The sequence below is a fragment of the Giraffa tippelskirchi genome, chromosome 5 (genome assembly GCF_054371585.1).
Source record: "Giraffa tippelskirchi isolate mGirTip1 chromosome 5, T2T-mGirTip1v1.2.pri, whole genome shotgun sequence".
In the NCBI taxonomy this organism is placed as follows: Eukaryota; Metazoa; Chordata; class Mammalia; order Artiodactyla; family Giraffidae; genus Giraffa; species Giraffa tippelskirchi.
The window spans coordinates 193,838,031-193,851,824 of NC_137279.1; the positions used below are offsets into that span (position 1 = coordinate 193,838,031).

General features: G+C 51.7%; 1 protein-coding gene across 16 annotated transcripts in view; it reads right to left on the reverse strand.

The window, feature by feature from the left end:
* Positions 1-399: 399 nt before the first annotated feature.
* THAP4 (THAP domain containing 4) overlaps positions 400-13,794 on the reverse strand; it is a 34,754-nt gene continuing 21,359 nt past the window's right edge. For all 16 annotated transcript variants that reach the window (XM_081490600.1, XM_081490601.1, XM_081490609.1 and 13 more), the window contains 2 exons: positions 13,392-13,495; positions 400-658 (listed from right to left, as the gene is read on the reverse strand). In XM_081490600.1, the coding sequence (XP_081346726.1) occupies positions 539-658; positions 13,392-13,495 (224 nt within the window). In that variant the 3' untranslated portion in view covers positions 400-538. The remainder of the gene's footprint in view (positions 659-13,391; positions 13,496-13,794) is intronic.

Sequence of the window (13,794 nt, forward strand, 5' to 3'; positions counted from 1 at the left end):
CCTATGTCTTCCTCTTATTCCTGAAGACCCGTAAGCATCTGGTGGTGGTTTAGCTGCTAAGTTCTGTCCGACTTTTGCGATCCCATGGACTGTAACTAGCTCCTCTTCCCATGGGATTTTCCAGGCTAGAATACTGGAGTGATTTGTCATTTCTGTTTCCAGGGGATCTTCCAGACCCAGGAATTGAACCCAGGTCTCCTGCATCGCAGGCGGATTCCTGCATTGCACACGGACTCTACTGACTGAGCGACAAGGGAAGCATCTTGTCAAAACTGCAGGAAGAAATGAGAGAATGTCACCCCTTTTAAATATTTTAGGGAAGACTCTGAAAACAAATAATCACTAGCAGATGAAAGAAATGTAGTCTACTCAAGTGGTAATATTGAAAATGCTCACCCATAAAAATAAAGGCCTTTTATTTGGTTTCTCTATGCCATTACAGGAGACGTGGCCACACCCTTGAGCCCATGGTGACCCGACCTGTGGCCACACCCACACCTGTGGTGCCGTGTCCCCACGCAGGCAGCTCCACCCGGGGTCACGGGGTCACCTTCTTGTACGTGACGTGCAGATGTTGAGTCATGGGCTGTGTAGTGGTTGCCATGGAGACTGTCTGTTCAAGTTTGCCTTCGGAATTCAGCCTGAATTTTCGGGTAATCTGAACAGAAGAAAACAAACACTTTGGTTTTTATCGTCTAAAGATTCTGCAAGGGCTGCCGGGCCAGCACAGGCCATGCGCTCCTGCAGTGGCCGCAACACCCACCTCGGCAGTCTGGGGCCTGCGAGCAGGGCAGTGCCCCTGTCAGGGTCAACACCCCCTCGGCTGGCAGCCCCGGCGGGTGTCTTGACCCCCGGCCTGCGCCCTCTCCCGTCCCCCAGCTGCCCCGGAAGACTGGAGGCGAGCACGGGCACCATCCTGCTGTCTGGCCATCAGGCTGACCCCAGGGTGTCCTTTCCTACTCCTGCTTTCTCTCCACAGCTGGCACGGAAGTCGGAGGTGGGACCCTGCTCCACCAGCACCAAATCTCCAACAAGAACAAAGACCCAAGGCAACCAAGCCCCGGAAGGGAAACCCATTGGCCATGAAGGTCTGTTACCACTGGGCTTCCCAGGTGGTGCTAGTGGTGAAGAACCTGCCTGCCGATGATGCAGGAGGCGGAAAAGACCGTTAAGAGGGAAAGCACCTCCAGCTGTGCTACCTGGTGCCCAGAGTGGGGCTGGAGGCCCCCGAGCATCGGAACAGGCGCGCTGGCCAGACCAGACAGCCGCTTTTCACTCACCAACCCTCCACAGAGCGAACAGCAGAGCCAGATTTCAGAGAGTCCATTTAAAGGCCTCAGAGAACCAGCCAGGCTGCAAGGCCAAGGTCTCAGGCAGAAGGGCGTGCAGGGGAGACAGCCTGGAGTAGCTGCCCCCAAGGACTGGGTGGAGGCTGCCTTGGGGAGCAGGCGGGGGCACCCAAGCCCCGGGGCTGTGCGGCACGGGTCGTGGGGGGCCGTGGAAACCTGCCCTGGCAACCTGCCCTGGCTTCCGGTCGGGACCCCTGTCTCTAGTGAGGAGGAGCTGCCCTTCCTGGCCCAACCGCAAGAAGCAGGGCTCTGCCGGCTGCGGGAGGTAGCATCAAGCAAAGCCTCACGTCACCCACTGTTCCCACACACGATGTGTGCAATTCAGGGAAGTCACAGAAGGGACGGAACCAGAGGAGAACGGAGGGACACCCTCCAAGCCATGAAAATGACTGTCCCCTGGTGTTCTAGGTGCAAAACACCCTTCAAAGACGATGGCAAAACAGACATTTTCAGACAAAAGTCCACAGAATTCATCACCAGCAGGATCCCCATCTTCCTTAAAGAAAATACCAGAGGAAGTTCTTCAGGTTTTAAAAAGAGACGCGTGGAACCCTGTGACACAGGGTCAGACCCCTGTGCGGTCTCGCGTGCGCATGAGGGCAGCAGGGACGGCGGCCGGAGGCTCCGCGGTTGGGGGCCCAGGCCCCCTCCCCCTTCCAGGCCGCTGAAGACGCAGGGTTTCAGGCTCGACTCACCCGTGCAGCCTCGGAATCGGCCCCCCGCGCCCTGGGCACCACACCCGCACCACGGCCCCCCGGTGTCCCCCGTCCCGGGGTCACCACGGCCCCCCGGTGTCCCCCGTCCCGGGGTCCTCACCACGGCCCCCCGGTGTCCCGTCCCGGGGTCCTCACCACGGCCCCCCAGTGTCCCCGTCCCGAGGTTCTCGCCCGGGCCAGGCTGATGAGGGGGCAGAGGGCGGGACAGAGGCCGCCCTGGCTCAGCCCCAGTCAGAGGGCGCAGGGGCAGCGGGCACTGTCACCCCGGGTGCGGCTCCGGCCGCACGGGGCTGAGTCTGGACCTGAAGCCCTGGAGCCGCGATGCAGGGCCGACAGGTGCAGGGGAACAGCCCGAGTCCCCACGCCGTGTGCTCGCTTTCCCCAGGACAACGGCCCCGTTCCCAGATCCACAGACCCCAGGGCCCTGGATACGCGTGGGCGCCGTGGGACACTGGAGACACCCCCCGGGGAGCGCAGGTGGGCTCCCGTGCTGCAGGCCTCTCCAGGGCAAAGGGGAGACCTCTGCTGATCTGTCACAGGGAGCCTGCCCAACGGGCTAAGGCAACGGTCACCTCCCGAAAACCAACCCCCGAGGACAGTCTGGCTTCTCAGCAGGGGTGGGGGTGCCCTGCACTGCGGTCCTGTCTCCGTGCTGCTGCAATGGCTTGTGGCCATGCCGCATGGACACAGCCCGCTTCAGCGATGGTGACCCGAGTGTGGCCTCTCCCGTGGATCCAGCTGAAATCTGTGAACACCCGGTAGCCAGGCAGCAGGAAGTGAGGGACAGTCCTGGGGGAAGCCCCCAGCCCCAGGCCCCATCGAGGAGGGAGAGGGAGGGCTGCCCACACTGCGGCGCACACTTGGGGCTCTGCTCACGTGGCCCCGCCACCAAGCAGGTCTGCAGGGATCACCTGCTTGGCTCCTCTGGGCTTTGTGGCCCCTTGGATGAAATTTCTTGTGCTGTTTTCCTCTTGAAGTCAAAGTTCTTTGGAAGAATCCACAGTTGAGGCAGGTTGTACATAACATCTCTCACACCCCACGGCCAGCGCGGGGCTTGCCAAGTAACGTGTGGTCACCTCACGTCTCCGCTCAGGGTGAGGATCCCTCTGGGCTACAGACTGACCTCCTTCAAACAAGGCGGGGCTGGAAGCAACTATGCGCCTCTACAGCCTCAAAGAGGAGCTTGTTTGGGCTCCAGGGTGCTCAGAGCTGTGGGGGCCTCCTTCTGGAGAGAAGCCTGCCCAGCTGGGAGCTCAACTCCGCTGGCAGATGGCAGGTCAGGAGGCCCAGGAGCCTCAGAGACGCAGGAAGAGAGTCAGCGCGATGCCGACGCAAGCGCCCATGTCAGCCAAGCGAGTGCGGCCTCCATGGCACAGACCCAGGAGACGTGGCTGCGAAGGCGAGTCTGATGCCAGAACTTCTCGACGTTTTAATGCTTCCTAACAGTGGTCTTTTCTTCCTGTTGTGTCTTGTCCACACAGTCAAAGGCTTTAGCGCAGTCAGTGAGGCAGAAACAGATACTTTCCTGGAATTCTTTTGCTTTCTCTTTGATCCAAAAGATGTTGGAAATCTGATCTCGGCTTCCTCTGCCTTTTTAAAATCCAGCTTGTACATCTGGAAGTTCTTGGTTCACGTCTTGTTGAAGCCTAGCTTCAAGGATTTTCAGCATTGCCTTGCTTGTGTGTGAAATGAGTGCAATTCTGTAGTAGTATGAGCATTCTTTGGCATTGCCGTTCTTTGGGACTGGAATGAAACCTGACCTTTTCAGTCCTGTGGCCACTGCTGAGTTTTCCAAATTTTCTGGCTTATTGAGTGCAGCACTTTAACAGCATCATCTTTTGTTATTTGAAATAGCTCAGGTGGAATTCCATCACCTCCACTAGTGTTGTTCATAGTGATGCTTCCTAAGGCTGACTTGACTTCACATTCCAGGACTTCTGGCTCTAGGTGAGTGATCACACCATCGTGGTTATCTGGGTCATTAAGATCTTTTTGGTCCAGTTCTTCTGTGTATTCCTGCCGCCTCTTCTTAATCTCTTCTGCCTCTGTTAGGTTCTTATCATTTCTGTCCTTTATTGTGCCCATCTTTGTATGAAATGTTCCTTGGTATCTCTAATTTTCTTGAAGAGAGATCTAGTCTTTCCCATTCTATTGTTTTTCTCTGTTTCTCTGCACTGTTCACTTAAGAAGGCTTTATCTCTTCTTGCTATTCTTTGGAACTCTGCATTCAGACGGGTGTATCTTTCCCTTTCTCCTGTGCCTTTAACTTCTCTTCTCTTCTCAGGTATTTGTAAGGCAGGTCAAGAAGAACAGTTAGAACCAGACATGAAACAATGGAGTGGTTCAAAAAGGGGTAGGACAAGGCTGTATATTGTCATCCTGCTTATTTAACATCAGGTGAAATGCTGGGCTGGGTGAATCACAAGCTGGAGTCAAGACTGTTGGGAGAAATAACAACCTCAGATATGCAGATAATACCACCCTAATTGCAAAAAGTGAAGAGGAACTAAAGAGCCTCTTGATGAGGGTGAAAGAGGAGAGTGAAAAAGTTGGCTTAAACTTGACATTCAAAAAACTAAGATCATGGCATCTGGTCCCATCACTTCATGGCAAATGGAGAAAAAGTAGAAACAGTGACAGACTTCATTTTCTTGGGCTCCAAAATCACTGTGGATGGTAACTGCAACCACAAAATTAAAAGATGCTTACTCCTTGGAAGAAAATCTATTACAAACCTAGACAGTGTATTAAAAAGCAGAGACATCACTTTGCCAACAAAGGTCTGCCTAGTCAAAGCTATGGTTTTTCCAGTGGTCATATACAGAATTGAGAGTTGGACCATAAAGAAGGCTGAATGCCAAAGAATTGATGCTTCTAAATTGTGGTGCTGAAGAAGACTCTTGAGAGTCCCTTGGACTGCAAGGAGATCAAACCAGTCAAACCTAAAGGAGATCAACCCTGAATATTCATTGGAAGGATTGATGCTGAAGCTGAAACCAATACTTTGGCCACCAGATGCGAACAGTTGGCTCACTGGAAAAGACCCTGATGCTGGGAAAGACTGAAGGCAGGAGGAGAAGGGGACGACAGAGGATGAGGCGTTGGGATGGTCTCACTGACTCAATGGACATGAGTTTGAGCAAACTCTGGGAGACGGTGCAGGAAAGGGAAGCCTGCCCTGCTGCAGTGTGTGGGGTTGTGAAGAGTTGAATATGACTTCGTGACTGAATGACAACACCGATGTCTTGTCCACTGGGGAGAAGAGATGGAGAAGGACAGGCCAGGAGAGAGTAGGATAGATTCGACTTTATTTTAGGTCCTAAAATAAACCAGGAAGCTACCCCACATGATGTGTGAGGCGTAAGTGAGGGGCTGAGCCACGTGTATCATACAGCCTGATACACACAGGGACCAGCTGCTGGAGGATTCCTGCGAGCCTCCAGCGTTTCTCTCACTGGTGAGCCCCAAAACCCGCTCCTTCCCCCGTCTTCCCCTGCTTTACTGAGCTGAAACTGACATGTAACACTGTACAGGTTCAAGTTTCAAAGCGATGACTCGATACATGTGTATATGGCCCACTGTTTACCACAATACGGTTAGTCAACACGTCTTTCCTGGGTGTGGTGAGATCGTTTAAGGTCCACTCTCTTAGCAAACTTCACGAATGCAACGGAGCACTGTTAACTGTCGCACTGTGCTGTCCACGGCATGCCCAGAGCCGATTCATCTCCCAGCTGGAAGCGGACATCCACTGAGCAACGTCTGTCCACTTCTCCCCCCTTCTTGTCTGTTTCTGTGAGTTTCCTTTTTTTAATTTCACATATAAATGAAATCATGCAGCACCTGTCTTGACATTTCACTTAATACAATATCCTCAAGGTTCATCTGTCTTGCTGCAAATGGCAGAACTTCCTTCGTTTCCGCGGCCGCGTCACACTCTGGCGTGTGGATGACACACCACATCTTGTCATCCACTCACCTGTGGACGCAGAGGTGTCTCCTCATCTTGGCATCATGTGGGCTCCTGACCTGGTGAAGGTGTGCCCTTGCCCCAGCAGGTTCGGTGAGCAGAAATCTGTTCTACAGCCGTGGAGACAGCTCATGATTTTAACCGCCCCTCCCCCAAGGCCGACGGGACGGGAGGTCACTGTTGGGGAGCGCCGAGAAGCCGTGGGAGCAAAGAGGAAGAAGGGCCAGAGCCAGAAAGGTGCGCAACAGCAAGCTGGAGAGCGGAGACCAGAGTCAGGCGACTGAATGACAGCGGAGACGATGAAGAGAAGGGGAACAACACTGAGAAGTCCGCTGCGTGTCTCGCAGGAGCTGCGAAGGAAGACAGAGTGATACTGCAGGAAACACCTGAAGAGACAACAGCTAGAAACCCCCAAACCCAGTGAGGACACGTCACAGGCCTTACAGTCCTGGGCGCCGACCTGCAGCCGCTGCGCAGACAGAGGCGGGCGGCCGCCCAGGCCCCTCCAGCTGAAGTGACTTCCGGGGGGTTCACAGGCCGACGCCCCTTCACCCTGCTTCATATTTCCCCCTCCCCCTTTCAGGAGCCTGACGGTAAAGGCTGGGATGCTCAGAAATAATGGCGCAAACAGGCAAATGAGGGAGCAGCTGCACACGGTGGGCAGCTCGGGAGAGGCCCAGGCGGGCCTGACGCTCACCCCATGGGCACCTTGTCTGCACAGAGAGGCCAACGTTTACACGAGGCCCAGAGATCCAACAGGACCAGTAACACAGCCAGCAAGCCCCGGAAGAGGGACTCGCATCTCCAGAGTCACCGCAGTCAGACCCACAGGTCCCGTTTTCAGAAACAGCACCGTCACAGGGTACATGAAGAAACAAGGACGTATGGCCCATTTGAAGGAAAATAACCCCAGAAACGGCTCGGCAAACACATGCTAGGATCTCAAAGACGCTCCAACAACTGAACGAAGACGTGGACAAGGTCAAGAAAGTAGCATATGAACAAAATTAAAATACTGACAAAGACACAGAAACGAAATCAAGAAAAAGCTTTGAGGCTGAAGAGTGTGAGACGGAAACGGGGAGCCCACCCGAGGGGCCTGGAGGCTGAGGAGTGTGAGACGGAAACGGGGAGCCCACCGAGGGGCCTGGAGGCTGAGGAGTGTGAGACAGAAACGGGGAGCCCACCGAGGGGCCTGCAGGCGGACGCGCCGGCAGGCGTGAGGCCTGGAAAGGAAATGGCCGTGGAGGAGCAGAGGCGGCAGAGCGGCCCACTCGGCCCGGAGGGGCTGCGCGTCCACGCCATGCAGGCCTGCGGTGATCCTGCGCCACCTCCCCAAACACATTCGCTCACTTTGGTCTATGTGTTCCCGTTTGGTATTTCTCACATTTCAAACTTCTTCATTGCTATTACACTTGCTGTGGTATCTGTGATCAGCGATCTCTGATGTCACAGCTAGGACTTGCTGAAGGCTCAGATGGCGGCATTTTTAGCAATAAGGTATATGTATCCATTCAGACATAATACTGTCGCACCCTTAACAGAATAACTTTGCGCACCGGGAAAGCAGAAATTCCATGTGACTTGCTTTACCACGACACTGACTTTCCTGAGGCGGTCGGGGCTGAAGTGCAACCTCTCCAAGCTGGGCCCATAAACAGAAACCTGCAGAGAGCTCAGGGAACCCTACCAGGAGGAACTCTGACACACGTGGACGCATGTTATCATCAAATCTAAAGCCCAAACCAGAGAATCTCGGAAGAAGCAAGAGAAGAGCGACTTGTCACAGACAGGGCATCCTCACTCACCGTCGGCAGGCTCTCGTCAGAAAGCCTGGAGGCCAGAAGGCAGTGAGCTGACACAGGAAACTGTCCCCTGAGAACCCTGTGTTCAATACAACTGCCCTTCATGCCCTTCAGAGTGAGGGAGCAATCAGGACGCCCTCAGATAACGAGCCGAGGGGCTTTTCCCCTAGCAGACGGGCCTGCGAGAAATGCGGCCTGCGGTCCTGCAGGCGAAACACAAGGACAGCAGACATGACCTGTAGAGACAGACAAAGCTGTCAGCAAAGGGACACAGGTGGCGAAGTACGAAAGCTCAGTTACCGCAACTTCAGATCAGTGTTACAGCGCGTCACGTGCGCTCCCCACTGTAACCACAAAGAAAATATCCACAGAATATACACAAAAGGAAAAGCAAAGGGAATCGAAACACTGCAACCCAGAAAATCGACTGGACGCAAAAGACAGAATGCAGGAAGTGAAGGGCAAAAAGGCCATAAGGCATACTGGGAAAAACGGCACAATGGCAGAAGGAAGTCCCTCCGTTATCAGTAACTACTTTATTTTTTTTTTTTTTTTTTGTTTTTACTTTTTAAAGTGGCTGGAAAACAAGATATTTTGTGACATGTGAAAATTATGTGAAATTCAGATTTGTTTCCAAAAATAAAGTTGTATTGTAACACAGCCATGCCCATTCCTTGATGTTTCCTCTATGGCTGTTTTCACACAACAACAGAACTGAGTGGTTGTCATTTTTGTTTTTCGTTCAGTTGTAAGTCGTGTCTGACTCTTTGCAACCCCATGGATTGTAGCCTGCCAGGATCCTGTCCATGGGATTCTCCAGGCAAGAACACTGGAGTGGGTTGCCATTTCCTTCTCCTCAGTAACTACTTTAAATGTAAACAGTTAAACTCTCCAATCAAAAGGCAGAGACTGCAAGAATGGATGGAAGCATGCTGTCTACAAGAGACCAGCATTAGCTCCAAAGACACCAAGAGGCTTAAAGTGAAACGATGGAAAAAAACATTTCACGCAACAGTCATGAAGGGGCACCAAGAGCGGCTGTGCTAGAATCAGACAAAACCGGTCACAAGAGACAGAGGAGGACAGTGCATGTTAACAAAGGCCTCAAACAGCAGGAAGATGTAAGAAGCACAAAGGGACAGAATTCAAGGGAGAGACAGACAGGGATGGCAGCGCCCTTTTTGAGAATGGACAGGACCGACAGAGGGAGCACGGGGCCCCACGCGCACGTGGGCTGCTCTCCAGGACACACCGTGAAAAGGGGCCGTCAGTCGCTCAGCCGTGTCCAACCCTTGTGAGCCCGTGGACTGTAGCCCGCCAGGCTCCTCTGTCCATGGGATTCTCCAGGCAAGAATACTGGAGTGGGTTGGCATGCCCTTCTCCAGGGGATCTTCCCAACCCAGGGACTGAACCTGGGTCTCCTGCACCGCAGTCAGATTCTTTACCATTTGAGCCACCAGGGAAGCTCCAGGACACATCACATGTTTAGCCAAAAACAAAGCCTCAATATATTTAAAATGACAGACATCATACAAAGTATCTTCTCCAATTACAATGGGATAAAATTAGAAATCAATACGAGGGAAAACTAGAAAAAGAAATCTATGGAAATTAAATAACACTCAAAAGAACCAGTGGATCTAAGAAGAAATCAAAGAAGGGAAATCAGAACATACTTGAGATGAATGAGAACAAAACCACAACTTATCAATACTTCAGGGATGCAGCAAAAGCAGTGCCAAATGGGAAATTTATACGCAAAGTGCTTACATGTTTAAAATGAAGAAAGATCTCCAGTCAATAATCTAACTTCACAACTGAAGGGACTAGAAAATAAGAAGAAACTAACACCCAAGCTAACAGAAGGAAGGGAATAATAAAGACGACAGCAGAGGTAGGTAAAGCAGAGACAGAGTAACAGCCGGGCAGAAGTCGGTTCTTCAAAAAGATCAGGGAAGCTGACACACCTGTAGCTCAACGGACAAAGAAAAACACGTCAAAGACTCAAATTGCTAAACTCAAAGGTTACACTGGGACACTGCCGCCAAGTTTGCAGAAACGAGGGTTATGAGAGAGCAGTATGAACAAACTGGACCACCTACATGAAATGTGCAAATCCCTAAAAACACAAAACCTACCAAGACTGAATCATGAAGAAACACAAAATTCTGAACAGACCTGTAACGTGTACGGAGACTGAACAGCAATAAAGATCTGACAACAAAGGAGAGCCCCAGGTCTGACGGGCTCACCGGTGAAACGTTAGTGACCAAACCGGGGACAGGACTGACACCAGGGAGCCCTGGCGTCCAGCGGCGGAAGCCCCCGCACTCCCAGGGCAGGGGCCTGGGCTCAGTCCCTGGTCAGGGAAGCGGACCCCACACGCTTCAAGCGAGACCGAAGATCCCCCGTGCCACAACTAAGACCTGGAACAGACAAAAAAAAAAATCCACCTTTCTTAAATTTTTTAAAAAAATAAAGAGGAGGGACTACTTCCTAACTCATTTTATGAGGTCAGAACTGCCCTAATATCCAAGCTAGACACAGACAACAAGCAAACTACAAACCAACATCCCTTATGCACAAAAATCCTCAACAAAATAAGCAAATCAAATTCAGCAGAGTATCAAAAGGATTATACACCATGACCAAGTGTGATTTATATGCAAGCAAGGATGCTTCCAAATATGAAAACCAATCAATATGACATGTCACATAAATAGAGTGAAGGAGAAAAACCACATGATCATCTTAACTGATGCAGAAAAAGTATCTGACAAAATTTAATACCTTCATGATAAAAGGCTGCACATGAAAGGTCCACAGGGAACACTGGGCTCCCTGTAAAGGCTGCCTGCTTTTCCCAGAGACCAGGAGCACGGCAAGGACGCCCACTCCTGCCTTCTCTACGCTGCTACACAGCACTGGGGTCCAGCCAGAGCAACGAAGCAAGAAACAAAAGGAACCCACACGGGGAAGGAAGAAGCAGAACGACTTCTGCAGATGGTCCGTACGTGACATCCTAAGGTTCACACACAAAACTATTAGCTCGTAAGTGAGTTCAGCAAATAACAGGATACAGTCAACACACAAAAATCAGCTGCATTTCTATAGGTTAAACAATGAACAGTCCAAAAAGGAAATTAAGAAAACAATTCTATTTCCAATAGCATAAAAGAAAATTTAGGAATTAACTTAACCAAGGAGGTGAAAGACATGTGTAAGGAAACTACATAATATTCCAGAAAGAAATTAAAGACACAAATAATTGGAAACACATCCCATGTTCATGAATTGGAAGACTTAATATCATTAATACTAAATACTACCCAAAGAGACCTACAGAGTCAACAAAATTCAAATCAAAATGCAAATGATTGGTTTGTAGAAATAGAAGATCTATCCTAAAATTCATATGTAAATTCAAGTGACTCTCAATAGACAAAAATGATTCTGAAAAAAAAAACAAAGCTGGAGGACACACACTTTCTGATTTCAGAACTTAACCACCAAATGAACGGAATCAAAACAGTGCAATACTGGCATAAAGACAGACATACACACCAATGAAATAGTCTCGAGAGCCCGAAATAAATCCTTGCATATACTGTCAAATGATTTTCAATCGGGTTGCCAAGACCATACAATGGGAAAAGGACAGTCTTTTCAACAAATGGTGCTGGAAAACTGGATGTCCCCATGCAAAAGAATGAAACCATACCCTTACCTAACAGTAATACAACAAACACCCTCAAAATAAATCACAACCTTGAAAAGCTAAAACTGTACAAGTCTTAGACGAAACCACAGGGCAAGTTTAAAGGCCTTGGATTTGGCACTTATTTCCTGGGTACCAATTTACAGCCAATGAAGAAAAAACAAACTGTCATTTGAAACAAATCACTATCATCAGGCAGATGCAAATCAAAACTCCAACGAGATGCCACCTTGCACCCACAAGGAAGGGCGACACCAGAAAACCATGAGTGCTGATGAGGATGTAGAGAAACGAGCCCCTGCGCAGGGTCGACGGGAGTGTGAGATGGTGCAGGCAAAGGAGAGCGTGTACAGCAGGTCCTCAAGACGTTACAGACAGAATCAGCCCCCTGACTGCACAATTCCACTTCCAGGCACATGCCCCAGAGAACTGGTGCGCGGGTCTCGCAGAGGTCACTGCACCCCAACGGGGCAGCGCACACACGTGGGGGGCTCTCAGGAACGCAGCCTGCGCACTGCAGGGAGACGAGGTGCTGGGACAACTGGAGAACAAATAGGAGCATCTCGACCCCTACCTCATACAATACAGAATATGAAGCCCGAATCAACCCTTAACGTTAAAGGGAACACTGTAAAAACTCTTCAAGAAAACACTGCTGCAAGTCTGTGCCTGTGAGAGGGAGGCCTGGGAGCAAAACTTCATCAAAAGCAACACATTTTGTTAAAGAAATGAAGTGACAAGCCTTACGCTGAGAACACAGTCTTAACACATCTACCTGATGAAGGACTTGTGTCCAGAATATGTAACAAACTCTTACAGCTGAAAGATAAGGCAAACAACCCAGTGGAGAAAAAGGAAAAGGATTTGAACGCTCACGTCAGGAAACAAAAAGTTCAAGTGGCAAAGGAGCCCGCGGACTGAATGAGCCACACTTAGTCACCAGGAAAATGTAATTAACACCACAAGGGAACGGAAGGCCACCTGGCAGCCAGCAGCACAGCCTCGGCTTGCGGCCCGCCCTGAGGGTGGGGGCAGCAGCCTCTGTGCTTGGCAGCCGGCGGGGGCGCCCGTGGCGATGAGCTACAGGGCACTCGGGATTCACCCACAGACGGTGGAGGCCTCCGTGATGCACGCTGTAGGGTCTACTGGAATACACGCAGCAAGGTCCGAGCCCACTGCAGGCATCCCCGTGCTGGCGTGCTCGGCCACCTGGGGGGCCTCTGGCGCCCACCATGTAACCACAGATCTGAGAGAGACGAGTGGTCCACACGTGAAAAGAAAAGCTATAAAAGCACCAGAAAATGGAAGGGAAATTCTTATCATTTTGGAACAGAAAACACCTTCCTCAGCAAGAACCCAAATTCAGACAGCGTTAGGAAAAGACCCTGAGGGGCCACTACAGAGAGAGGCGTGCAGCCTGTGTGCAGACACACCAAACATCAGGCTGACGTGAGACCCACACACAGCGAACGACAGAGCAGTGTCCACGGTGCATAAAAACCTAAGTCAACACGAAAAGGACACGCGTAAAAACACGCAACGACTTTGAACACCAAGCATCAGAACAAGAAACACGCGTGTGCGCACGCCCCCTTCATTCGTAAGTTAAAATTTAAAACAGAAACAAGATACTACCTTTTATTTATCCGATTAAAAAGACCAGAAATCCTGAAAACACATTGTGCTGGCTGAGGGTAGGAAAGCAGGTCCCCAGCCATGCTGGTGGGCACATCGCAGTGTGTGTGAGCGCGAGGAGAGGGGTGCCTGGAGACGGCCCAGCCCCAGGGCCGGGGAAGACCAGCTCCAGTCGGAGCCACGGGGCCAGCGGCTCACCTGCTCCACGTGGGGCTCCTTGGCAAAGGAGATCCTGGCGATGGAGTGGGATGCGATGCACAGCTCCTGCCCGTTCACCTCGCCTTCCTCCACCTCCACGATGCCTGCAAGGGGACACGTCAGCCCCGTGGCCTGCCGGCCCGCGCCAACCGCCCGCCTCTCTGCGGCCCAGGGCTCAACCCATCTGAACAGCGCAGCCACTGAGGCAGCCACGGCCCCTCGCCTGCGAGGACCCCCAGGCACCAGGAGGGAAGACACCACTCTTCTCACCGCCGAGGCCGGTGACCTCTGGGGGTGACCCTGCCCTCCCGCTCCCCAGGAGATCTGACAGGAGGGACGTGTGGCCAGAGGAGGGAACCCCCCCGGCTGCCCCCCACCACTTTCCAGGCCGCCGACACCCGGG